The 13005-nt window shown below is 49.0% G+C and overlaps 1 protein-coding gene and 1 long non-coding RNA gene across 5 annotated transcripts in view; one reads left to right on the plus strand and one right to left on the minus strand.

Annotated features, from left to right (window-relative positions):
• Positions 1-782: 782 nt before the first annotated feature.
• Positions 783-13005, minus strand: part of NHSL1 (NHS like 1) — a 65821-nt gene continuing 53598 nt past the window's right edge. For all 4 annotated transcript variants that reach the window (XM_042987217.1, XM_042987215.1, XM_042987216.1 and 1 more), the window contains 3 exons: positions 9132-12326; positions 8477-8609; positions 783-2878 (listed from right to left, as the gene is read on the minus strand). In XM_042987217.1, the coding sequence (XP_042843151.1) occupies positions 2143-2878; positions 8477-8609; positions 9132-12326 (4064 nt within the window). In that variant the 3' untranslated portion in view covers positions 783-2142. The remainder of the gene's footprint in view (positions 2879-8476; positions 8610-9131; positions 12327-13005) is intronic.
• On the plus strand, positions 3295-8426 carry LOC122238755. The gene is made up of 3 exons (XR_006217889.1): positions 3295-3528; positions 4476-4622; positions 8227-8426. It is a non-coding gene; the product is annotated as an uncharacterized LOC122238755 (long non-coding RNA).

The following is a 13005-nucleotide window of genomic DNA, read 5'->3' on the forward strand; positions in this document are numbered from 1 at the left end:
CAAAGCAAATTTTCAAACCTAGTATCCTTTTTCTTTAAAAACGGGGATTTTTAAAATAGTTTTATAATTAGTGGTGATGTTGTTTTACTTTACCTTCGACATAAATGATTTATATATTAAGTTAAAGTTGTCTGATATTCACGTACATTCTAATCGGGTTTAGGGAGCGAGGAGGTTTCATATTCAGAAGCCAACACCACTTTTCTAAAATGTAGAAGAGGAGATCCTCGGGCCCAGCACGGCAGACGGTAGCTCCAAATGGTGAAAAGTCCTTTAGCCTTTGGCCAAATATCAGGTCTTCATTGCGGGCTGTGTGAAAAGAAGGGTTTTGTTTTCTTCAGAGGATGGAAGAAGCCTTCATTCCTTAGGTTTGTGTTTGTCTCAAAGCCGTGTCTAAAATGGGGGTCTAGGGTTGTGATGTGTAATAAACCTTTTGATAGTCTGGCCCGTGCGGTCCAACGTTTAGATGATGTTTTTATGCCGAAAGAGATGACCGCTGGTAGCCGTACTGCACACGGGCCAAGGATCTCCGTGTTGTCGTCTCAAGTCCTTCTAATGAAGGCGACAAGGCTTGTTTCATGTAACCAACAAATAAAGGAGTCCAGGTACACGGCAGTTGGGAGGGAATGGGGCGGGGGAGGCACAAGAGTAGGACGTAAAAATAAATACTTTACACACTTTTCTCCCACGCCTATAAGTATTAAAAATTCTAGCTGGAGAAGATTAGAAGGTAATTAGCCAACTCAATTACTTATAAAAAATATAAAAACTCACAAACCAAATGATGCAAAAAATCTTTTTAATCTAAAATCTCATTTCCCAGGGTTAATTAATAGCCAAGCCCTGCCAATTTTTATTAGTGTATTTGACTAACAAGAGGTATTCAGCATTTTCTTCAAAGTATGAGAATATAGAATAGATTCTGATAAACCTTTCTAAATGGGGGCATGGTACTGTATGTAGGCAGGTCAAGGAAAAATAGCCATACCTATATCTTTGGTGTCACCAAAAGGATATCCAAAAAAGTCAGCAAATGTTGACATGTCAAGCGATAAGAAATTGCCAAATGCGAGTTTACACTCTGGTAAAAACGGCCGTAAAAGGAAAATCTCCACCCACAGTTCTGTAGTGCAAGTCTTCAAGTGGAATTCTGAAAAATAAGTCTATTTCATAAGCAGGAAACAGCTTCCAGCAGCGTTATCACTTGCCCCTCTTCCCTTCTCTCCCCTCTCACCCTCTCTGTGCGCGTACGCGGTCATCTTCGTTCTCAAGGGAGGCCTCGGCCGCTACTCAAGGAGGAAAGTCATGAAAAGACTGCCCACGTGTCTAAAACTCAGGCCAGAAGGTGTGTGTCTGTGGCCGCACCGGAGCAGGCTCCAAGTGACTGCCCTGCCACTTCCCCACATTTGTCATGTTCACGAAACCAAGCCTTTTTTCCCCAGGAAAAAGTACCTGAACCCATTAGTCATTTAGCCCTTTCCCATCGTTTTGGGTTCATCACGACACAGCTCACCTCGAAAGCACGCCGGGGCCGGGACCCCGTGTCCTCTGCAGCACCAGCAAATATGCCACCTCTTTCTTAGAAGGAATGGTTCTCTCCCCTCTTTCTTCAGAAACTCACTAGTTTCCCCAAACAGAATACTTTTCAAGCAATTCCCACCTAGTCCAGAAGATTCCATGTTTCCACCCAGCATAGCAGTCTTTCCTTCTCCTATTTCTGTACATGCTGTTTGTGTGTGTGTGCGCGTGTATGTGTGTGTGAGCGCACGCACGCGTATGTTTTAACACAAAAGGGTTCAAAATGCACACACGCACACCCTTCCACACACACACACACACACCCAGCATTTAGTCAAAAAAAAAAAAAAAGGGGGGGGCTTGGGGAGGAATAAAAAAAAGAAATCTTCCCCAGGAAGCACTTCTGGAAGTTAAGCTTCTACTTGCTTTTCAGCCACAGGGCAAGTGCCGAGGGGAGGCCTAAATAACACCCCCCTTCCGCTGTAGGGCTGGCAGCGCCCGGGGCCCACAGCACAAACGCTGAGCGGGATCCACGGGCAAGGCAGGGAAGGTACCTGTCAGACTTCCTAGAGCGAGGTGTTGTGCGTCTCCCTCACGTTACCTGGGAGACTCACATTCTCGTCCCTAGCTCTCCTCCCCCAGAGGACCTCCACACCGTTCTGATGGACCTGTGCGCTCCGCAGTGACTGTCCCGTTGGCGGGGCCAGGACCCTGTGCCTGTGGCGGGGCGGCGGGCTCCCCGCCACAGAGCAGGCTGCCCTTGTCCGTTTCATCCCCCACCGGTCCATCCAGGGAGCATCCCCTCGCAGCACCCGGGGCCCGGCGAGCCCGGTTGTCTACAGGCTCCAAGGCTTCCCCTTCGCCTTCCGAGATGACGGTCATGGGGCTGCTCTGGATCCGGTTCCGCACGCTGTATCTGCTGCTGGCCGCAGAAGGCGGGGTTCGGCTGCGGCCGTACCGGGGGCCGGAAAAGGACAGACTCCGAGGCATCACACCTTCGTTCTTGGCCCACTCCTCCTGGGCCCGCCTGTTCTTGCTTGGGGAGCAGCTTGACGGGCTCTCGGGGGCGTCTGGTGAAGGCTCTGACCTTGATCTCTGGAATCTAGGGTCTGTGTTCTTCAGCATCTCGGCTGCAGACATGCGGGCACTCGTGTCTGCCCGACTCCCCTTTTTTAGCAGCAGAGCTTTGAAGTTGTCACTGCTGGTGCTGCTTTTACGGACACTTCTCTGAATTGACCCCACTTGCTTCGGGGAGGCCAGGCTGGGGGCAGCACCAGTGGGTGTCACTGGCGGGGAGGGAGAATGGTTTCGGGAGTGATCATCATCTGAATCTTTACGGCCAAGGACTTTCCTCTTGGATCTGAGATTTAAGAACATGAAGATAAAGGTTCATTCCCAGTGGGCCATGGGATGTCGGTCACAGCCGCCCTGCTTCTCTTACTGCATACTCCGGTCACCATTTATTAAGAGTTCCTTTAATAGTTTATTTTATTATCATGTGAGCCCATGACCCAGCTACAACAATGATTAACTCATGGCTGCCCTTCTTTCATCTGTACCCTCACTGGATTACTTTGAAATGAATCTTAAGATATCATATTAACTTACTGTGGTAAGGATCATTTCAAAAGTTTCTATTGCCGTATTTTATTTAACACTCCCGTATTAGACTGATCCCGAGTGAATTTCACTGCCGACCACCCTTGTTTGTAATCTTCCTTTTCTTGTTTGGTACTAGCCCTTCAACAGGGCTAATAGATAAGTCAACCCCCAGAACATCCCCTACCATGAGGGAGGCCCCCACTTCAGGTTCTAGAACAATTCTACAGCTCTGCGTTCTCATACATTCTAGAGTATAACATAAAACCAGGCTTCCTTGGCTCTTACTGGCCCATATGTCAACTTCTGAAAATCCAGTTTTCCAGAAAACTAGAGTGAACCTTCCACACCAGATCCTGTTTCCTGACTGACTTCAGAAAACCTCTCAGTGATCAAGACAATCTGAAGAATGTGAGTGGAATGTGACAGAGGAGGGGCCTTTAGGGAAAGTTAAGATGTTTCCCGGAGGTGTTTCTTGTCCTCAGTCTCTAAGAAGCTTGCTGTTCAATGTGTTTTGTATGCAGAGTGACTCAGAGATAATAAAGCAGATGAGCCAGGGGGCCCCTTGCTGGTCTCTTCACAATAACAACTCAGTCTGCAAGGAATCTCTCAGCCAGATGCAGGTGCTTTAAGAAAAACTCGGTACATTTAATAAAACAACGACATGGGTACATCTTTTTGTTTGCTATAAAATTATAGAATATGCAGCAGGTGCTTGCAGCACCAAGAGGTTGGTACTGTATATACAGATTGAGAGCTGAACTTGAGCACTACCAACCTCTAGCTGTGTGACCTTGGACAAACTAGTCCGTTTTCATACTTGTAAAAATGGGGGCGAGGATACTACCCTCACAGGTTCGTGAGGATTCAATGAGATGAAGAGCCTCTGGAGTCACACAGACCTGGGCTAAATCCCATGCTAAAGCTTCCTTGTTCTGTGACCTTGGGCAAATTAAAGTTTCTGATCCTTGGGGAGCCTGGATGGCTCAGTTGGTTGAGCGTCCGACTTCAGCTCGGGTCATGATCTCACGGTTCGTGAGTTCGAGCCCCGCGTCGGGCTCTGTGCTGACAGCTCAGCACCTGGAGCCTGCTTTGGATTCTGTGTCTCCCTCTCTCTCTGCTCCTCCCCTGCTCACACTTTGTCTCTCTCTCAAAAATAAATAAAGATTAAAAAATTAAAAAAAAAAAAGTTTCTGATCCAGTATCCTATCTGGAAAGTGAAACAACGGTAGAGAGCTCCTAGTTTATCAATAATGATGAATGCAAATAACAGCCATAAAGTGTCAGGCATGGAAGATGTGCTCAACAGACCTGTGAGTGTCATTTAGGGAAAAATTGTTCTTTCTTCCTGCCGCTAGGCCCACTTCAGTGCTGTTTTTACTTGGCCTTGCACAGCAAGACACGGGAGGAATGGACCCCTAATGGCTGCCCTGGGCTCGGTGCTCCCACAGTCCTCTTCATGCTTCTGGCCAAAAAGAAGCCCCCAAAGCAGAAGACAGGAGATGGTAAGGACTGAAACAAAGTCTGAAGGGTGTCCAAAGCTGGCGTGGCACCAGCCCCTTTGAGACTGCAGAGCCTGGCCTATGACCCTTTGGTCCAACGGCTCTGCATGGTTGTCAACAGACAGCAGTGCTCTGGAATACATTAATGACCAGCTGACAGAAACCACAAAAATAATAACATCGCAGAATCTTAGAGCTGGAAATGGCTTAGCCGGTGTGGTCTGATCAGGGAAGGTAACTGATACCAAAGAGTGAAGTCACACAGCTTAATATAAGAACTAGGACCTGATGGAGTATCTTCCTACCCATAGTGCCTGACCTCACAACCTATAGCAGTCACCTTAGACAGTGAATGATTTAGCACTGAAGCTATGTATATTGCCTTATTTGAACGTCTCAAAAGCAGTTCTGCCCATCTCATTCTTGCAGGTACTGCTTTGTAGCCTAATTTTTAGTTTGTTTTTTAAAAGGTAAGGGTGTGCAGGGTGCCTGGGTGGCTCAGTCAGTTAAGCGTCCGACTTCGGCTCAGGTCATGATCTTGCAGTCCGTGGGTTCAAGCCCCGCATCAGGCTCTGAGCTGACAGCTCAGAGCCTGGAGCCTGCTTCGGATTCTGTGTCTCCCTCTCTCTCTGCCCCTCCCCTACTTGCATATTCTCTCTCTCTCTCTGTCTCTCTCTCTGTCTCTCTCTCTCTCTCTCTCGCTCTCAAAAATAAACATTAAGAAAAAAAAAAGGTAAGGGTGTGCTGAAATCCATACATCAAGCCACAGGTATACTTGATTAAAGTTATGGCCTTTAACTGTAGATTTAGAATTAAGAGAGGAGATGGGAATTTATAAAAGTTTTTGTTGTTTCTCAAAAGCAGCTGCCCCTGAAAATGAGAATTAAATCTAAGCACACAAATTCTCTGCATATATGTATGTATACACACGCACACACACATACATGCTCTGTGTGTGTATTTCCAAAGAAGATGGCTATAAAAAGCACTCAAACAGTTAACACTGGCTTGAAAACTAATTACTTCAATAAATATAAAAATTTCACACCTCAACTGGTGTTCTACATTTTCCATCTGGCTTTAAATCTGAAGTGAATTCATTTGCATTATAAAATTTGAAAGCTGTGGGTTCAGTTTAGATACTCTTTCTTTTAAATTATTAGCTTAGGTGGGGCGCCTGGGTGGCTCAGTCTGTTGGGCGTCCGACTTCGGCTCAGGTCATGATCTCGCGATTCACGGGTTTGAGCCCCGCGTCGGGCTCTGTGCTGCCCGCTCAGAGCCTGCAGTCTGCTTTGTGGATTCTGTCTCCCTCTCTCTCTGCCCCTGCCCAGCTCATACTCTGTCTCTCTCTCTCTCTCTCAAAAATATATAAAACATTTTTAAAAAATTAAAAAAAAAAGAAGTTTCTAAATTATTAGCTTAGGTGCTGAAGAATATAAAATAAAGCCCAAAAAACCAGACTTCAGATGGATTTTTATTATGTCCGTTAATACATTATCAATACCAAAACAGAAATTAGCAGTCGTCTTCCCTTGCTCTCCAATCCATACCCTACTTGGTCTCCATTTCTATCGCATGTACACAGAATGACACAGACGGGCTGATTTCCACATCTGTAGTAGACAGAATTCACTACTAGGAGGCACCACAGATTTTTCAGTGTCTTAAGAAGGTTGCCAAAGTAAAATATGGAAGAGACATTTGGCGTATTTTTCAGAAAAGCACATAGTAAATTGGCCCCACAATAGTTGGGTTCCTCACTGAGACCAAGTACTTAGTACACAGAGCAACGAGCAATGTATCTTCTCTGTAGACTGCTATTTTTTTTTTATTATTTTTTTTTTAATTTTTTTTTTTTTAACGTTTATTTATTTTTGAGACAGAGAGAGACAGAGCATGAACAGGGGAGGGGCAGAGAGAGAGGGAGACACAGAATCGGAAACAGGCTCCAGGCTCTGAGCTGTCAGCACAGAGCCCGATGCGGGGCTCGAACTCACGGACCGTGAGATCATGACCTGAGCCGAAGTCGGATGCTTAACCGACCAAGCCACCCAGGCGCCCCTGTAGACTGCTATTTTAAATATACATGTCTGCCCATTTAGCAAACCAGTGCATTCCCTATGAAATGAAAGATGCCACATCCTGGAAGAATTTCCTGATAGTTAAATTCCAACTGGTTTCATTTAATCCAGAAAATATTTACGGTGTGCTTATTATGTCTCTAGCATGGTTAGAATAGAAACCTCTGTATAAATTTCTACAAACGCCACTAACGTCCGTTTCAAAGACGTAGCATTTTTCATTTTACAGTTTTCAGAAATAATTTCCTAAGTAGCTACACCTTTCTATTTCTAATGAGATCAAAGAAACCATTGCTAAAGAGGCAGTCTTTAGGGTCTTTGGGGGTATCGTACCAATGCTAGAGCCAAGATGTAAAGAACCTAATTCCTGGGGCACCTGGGTGGCTCAGTCAGTTGAGCATCAGCTCTTGATTTCGGCTCAGGTCATGATCCCAAGGTTGTGGGATCAAGTCCTGTGTCTGGCTCTGCCCTGAGTGTGGAGCCTGCTTAAGATTCTCTCTCTCCCTCTGTGCCTCTCCCCTGCTTGTGCTCTCTCTCTAAAATAAAAAAATAAAATAAAAATAATAAAAGACTCTACCTTTAAAAAAGAAAAGAAAAAAAGAACAGAATTCTTAATAAACACCTAATTCCCCAGCTTGGTCCCCTCCCCCCCCCCCAACTCCTCCCCAAGTTAGATATTTATATGCTACACAAGGAATTTCAGATCGGGATAACACTGTGCTTTTCATCTCATGCAACAGCCTTGTCAGATTCCAAGAGCTGGGAAAACAGTCCTGACACAAGGTTACTTACATGGAGAGTCAAATGATTTTATAGGATGCTTCATTCCGGGAAGAGAAAAGGGACCTTGATTCAGGGCCACATAAGGTGCTGGCAGCATAAAGACACTCATAAGAGTGTCCAAAAACACTGTGGTAAAGGAGTTGAGAAAGCAGCAAAGGATTGATACAGCTTTGTGGTTAAAAGTACTTGCACATATCCAATCTCATCTACTCTTACAGTGACACTGTTACGAGCACGCGGCTGTTTACAGCCAGAAAAATAAGGCAATATATATATATAGCTTTGGTGCTAAGTCATATTCACTCTCTAGGGTGACCATATGTGAAGACTCTAACAGTTCAGCCAGTTATTTTGAAACATTTACTCTACATTTTTTCTTAAAACCCAACAATTTCTGATGCCAGTAGATGGCACTAACAGTATACACTAACAAATTCAATTCCTTTCACTCCCGCTTTGAAAAGACTGTACTCTTGTATGGCAACATTTTAGTAGCCAAAGAAAACTGCGCTAAAAAATCCTGCTATTCCTGTGAAGTAAAAAAATAATAATAAATGAATAAATAAATAAATAAATAATAATAAACCACCCTTAGGAAAGAAGCAATCCTCTAGAGCTTAGCCTGTGCCTATCTTCTGTCCACAAAACACAGCATTCCTCCCCCTGGACTAGACCATCCGTCGCTCTAATCCAGTTCTTGTAAATACTCCATCACGTGACTGACACATTGCATTTCTTGCCAGCAAGTGCAGTACTGGGCAGAAGGCACCCATTGAGTCCCTGTCCCCACGTCTTCATAAAAATCAGTGGAACAAAGGAGAACAGAAATTGGGAGTCAGAAGAAAAAAAGGAAAAAACATAGACACAACGCTAAAAAAAAAAAAAAATCAAGTTAATGGGTGACAGAAAAAAAGCTCAAGGAAGACAGACTGAGGAACCACTTAGAAAGACTCAGAGAGTCGATCGCCGATAAGAGCGAGGAGCTCGGGATACCTGTGAATAGCTGCGAAAAGGTCTTCTGTGGTCCGGGGTCTGCTGGGGGTCATCACCTCCTCACTCCCTTCTTCCCTAAGGAAGTCGCAGGCCTCCGAGGAAGCAGCCCCTGTGTCCGGCTCCGGCACCCCGGCTGTAGAGAAGCAAGCCGATACAGGACGCGCACAAGTGACTTGAATTGGCACTTTTCACCAGGCTTCCCCATCTGCTTCCCTGCCATTCCCGATAACGTGAGAACCCCGGGACAGGCAGTGGGGTCGGCAGTTTGATCTTTTATTTGGATCACAAATAAAAGACAGCCAAAGCTCACTCTCTTCTGTTGAAGTCCGGGGCTCCTACTGAATCTCTCCCTCCGATTTTGTTGCAACATTTCTTTGCAGCTCTCCAGAAGGGAGATTACTCATTGCTGTTTAATAAACACCCTGTCTGCTGCGGACCACGCTGCCCCTCTATTTTCTGACGTTCAGTAAGCCCTACCCTCAGATCCAGATTTTTTTTCTTTTTTAAATATCATAAAATGCCAAGTTGGTAACCTAAGTGTGAGGCAGCACAATGAGCCCACATGCGGCTAGCTTTACCTTGAACATGCACCGGCCCTATCTTCTGCCTGGGCTGCATGTGGTCGGAGGGGAAGGAGAGAGAAAAGCAGACTCACGCCCTCCGTCCTGTAGAGACAGGCAGCTCTCCGCGCTGCCTCCACCGTCTGCACTGTTCTCGGCACCTGGCTCCTCCTGCTTGGCGGCTGGCGAGACATCGGGCTGCACCATGGGGACATTGGCTCTCACTCTGCCGGGGGAAGCGGGAGCTGCAGCCCCTCCCTCGAGATCCGAGCCGCCAGGACCGGTCTCGTCTGGACCGGCCCCGGCTCTACAAGTCTCGGCTGCCTCTCCCCTCGTGGGGCTGGGCGATGCTCCGCTCACGTTCTCCGCGGGCTCCGCTGTGAAATCTCTCTGCGGAGGTGGCACCACAAGGAACAGTTTGGGCTTCTTGGAAATGGGGGGTGGCTTCCTGCCGGGGGACGGGCCGGGGGGCTCCTGGAGCGGGGCGGCCCCGGCCTCCGGCTCCGCGGCGCGGCCCGGGCTGCGGCTCAGGAGACCACGCTCGGCTGCACCGTCCTGGTGACCCTGACTCAAGCTCTTGGCAGGAGTCGGCGGCGAGCCTGTCACAGAGGCAGTCTGGCTTTCACTCTCCATTTCATTTATGCTATTTCGGGATTTCAGGAAAGCAGATGGCTTTAAATGATACTGGGGAACAACCGGAGTTAGTGTTTCCTGAGATACTTGTTCATATAACAGTGCTTGCTCGGGTCCTGAGTTCTTTTTCACGGGCCTCAACTGTACCATCTGCAATGCTTCCGTGGTTATCAGGGGCATGGGGGGTCTACTGCCCTCCTCTTTGCTAGCGGGCTGCCTAACGGCCTCCCAGGAGCACTCGGGCTGGCCGGATTTTTTGAAAGAAGGCCTGGCATCTTTCATTAATTTGGGGTCAAGGGGTGGGGCAGGCGGGGGAGCTGAGGAGGGTACCGAGGCAGGGGGAGGCGGCAGGGAAGCCGAGGCACCCAGAGGAAGGGGGCTAAGTGACCTGGGGGGAGGGGGAAAGCCCTGGCCAGGGAGGGGACAGAAGGGAGTGAGAGCTTCCGGTGGTGGAGGGGGGAAAAGGGGAGACTGAGGCAGAGAGCCCTCGGGGGAGTCTACTAAAGGCGGGGGAGGGGGAAGAGGAACCGCAGCAAGGGGAGAGGCCAGCGCAGAATCCGGCTTCTTCATCGTCCCGCTTCCTTCCGTGGAAGTGTTGGAAGACAGGGAGGTGGACGACGAGGAGATGGACACTGAAGATATCAGGGAGGACTTCCTCTCTGGCACCTTGGGCTTGGTCTTCCCCTTCCCGTTTGCTGGTGACGCGCATTTTAAAAACACAGGCACAGGGGTGAGCGCTGTGGGTGTATTCGACTGGCTGGAATACCCACTGGATGGAGAAGTGACTCTGTGGGACTTCTCCGGTGACGTGACCTTTGGTTTGACGGCGCCACCGGGCACCTGGGGCATCGCGGTCCCGGAGCCCTCCTGGACCTGGCAGGCTGGCCCGTCTCCGGCCGGCGCCCCGCTGCCGCCGGGGCAGCCCCCGCCGGGGATCCCGGGGTCTTCCTGCGCGCCCGTGTAGTCAATGTAGTACCCCCAGGGGTCCGCGTACTCGGACTTGACGCTGCTCGTGTCGCTCTGCGACGGCGTGGCCCCGCACAGGGAGTACACGTTGGGGGCGGTGGCCGAGGTCATGCTGCTCCCCGCGCTCACCGTGCTCTGGCTGCGGGAGCGGGACAGCCAGGGCTCTTCACAGTCACTGCAGGGGCTCTGCGAGGGCGAGCTGCCGCCCCTGGCCTTGCCCGGGAGGTTCAGCTGCAGCGAGTGCTGGAGCGAGGCGATCAGGCTCTCGTTCAGCGCCTGTCCGTTGGCCTGCACGCCCTTCTTGGGAACCCTGCGCAGGGAGTCCGTCCGGGAGGGTGGTAGGGGCGGCTTCTTCGCTTTCTTCAAAGAGATGTTACGCGAAAGGGACTTGTCGTGGTCACGTGGCCGGTCCCCTTGGCTCTTCCGAGCTCGCCCATCAAAAACATTGACCACACTGTGCCTGGGGTTCCCGAAGCCATCGCTGCTATTGCACAGGTTTCCAGATCCGTGTCCGGGGTCAGGGTGCATAGATGCGTAGAAGCCATCGTGCTCCTCTGAATACAGGGACCTGGCATCATCTTTGGTCGACGTTTGATCCAAACTGCAGCTGCTCATGTTACTTCCGGGAGTGGAGAAGCCGGGAGTTGCCGCACGTGCCTTCAGTGGGGATGCCCGTCCGTTACCTGCGGCGCCGTATTCCCAGGGCTCCGAGCTGCCGTGCCCCCCGCCCTCGGAAAAACTGGACTCGCTTTTGCCATCCACATCCTGGGCGTGCGCTGGAAAGCCCAGGTTGTTTTTACAGTCGTAGGTCATGGCTTGGGATCCATTCTCCCGACCAGCTGGAGTATTTAGAGAGACCGCTGAATCACAGAGGGAGGACAGCATGGCTGCACTGGGGGGATGGGGATCTAGGGCCTGGGAAAGAACAGTGGGGTGACCCTCAGTCCAGTGACCGCCGTGAGACTGATGGCCCTCTTTACTAGCATGCCTGGACAGGAGGTGCTCTCTGGATTTTGCCTTCAGGTATGAACAGGAGCTGGTAATTTTACCGTCCAGCTGTCCTGGACTGTGAGCAGCGTGAATAATAATGACCTCTGGAGAGGATGAGAGTGTGGCGTTTGGGATGATGCTGGTGGAATAGGTTGCGTGAGGAGAAACCACACACGCTGGGCTAATCACGTTCTCAAAGTGCCTCAGCTCCTGGGACTTGGGCCTCAAAAGTGTTCCGGTCCTCGAGGCACCTCCTAAGTGTCCTAGGTTTTCATCTACTTGTGGGTTCCCGCTCTGGTAGGGGCGCACGCCATCCAGGTCTTCCGCAGGGCCCAGGGGACCCAGCCGTGGCTCGAGGGACTGGATGTTTGCCCTTGCTCCAGAACGTGGAAGGCTGTGGAAACCAGCATCACTGTGGAGGCGGGAAGGGAACACGATACCCGCGGAATCGCTCAGCACAGACATGTTCCCAGAGGAGCCTGAGAAGTGGCTCATCTGGGCGGCGATGCCTTGCCCCTTCTGTGCCCTGATTCTTCTCATGGAAGGTGGTACAACTTTCACTTCCTCAGTCTGACAGCTGGAGTCCCTGGTTTCTGAGCGCTGCCCAGCAGCCCGAGAGCTGTCAAGCCTTCCTAGTGTGGAGTAGTGGTCTGGGGTATACACTGAGTGAGCACCGACCTCATCCTGGCCGGTGCCTGATGCTGGAGATAAAGCAGAAAGAGGCTTGTTACCTAAAAATAAAAATATGTTAGTTCATCACTGATACCCTCATCCCCTTTTTACTCTGCTGTACTTAAAAATATTTTTTTTTTCAATTCGATTTAGTTTTTCTTTCCTCCTGTAGGCACCTGAGAGTTTAAACAGTTATTGATACTCCTAAAAATAAAAACCCTTCTTATGAATGTCATGTACTTCTCTCGATTTGTACTTCAAACCCTCCTATAGGGTGAGCGCTACATATGGAATTCTCAGTTACTCTCTTTAAGATCAAAGCTGAACACTCTGTGCAAGAGATACTTTTCAAATAACCTCCTTTCGGTAAAGATTTCAAGGTGGCCTGTCACCCACCAGGTGACCGTGCCGAGTACCTGTCAAGCTGTGACGATCTTTCCCAAAGACAAATGAATGTAGTGGTTCAATAGTAGGGCTACAGAGATACCATTTACTGGGGATATTGGTATCAAACAGTGTTAATTATATTAATTTTTTATGTCAGAAGGAATTCCAAGGGAAAAATGATTTACAGGCCCATCTGTGTATCAAACGTTTCATTATCCATCTTAGACCATTGTCATCTGTCTGTCAGTGACATTCAAAATCCAATGGCAATCTGTTATGTTCTGGTGGGGGGCAATCTGTTATGTTCATCCAGTGAGCATT

The sequence above is a fragment of the Panthera tigris genome, chromosome B2 (assembly GCF_018350195.1).
Source record: "Panthera tigris isolate Pti1 chromosome B2, P.tigris_Pti1_mat1.1, whole genome shotgun sequence".
Taxonomy (NCBI): Eukaryota; Metazoa; Chordata; class Mammalia; order Carnivora; family Felidae; genus Panthera; species Panthera tigris.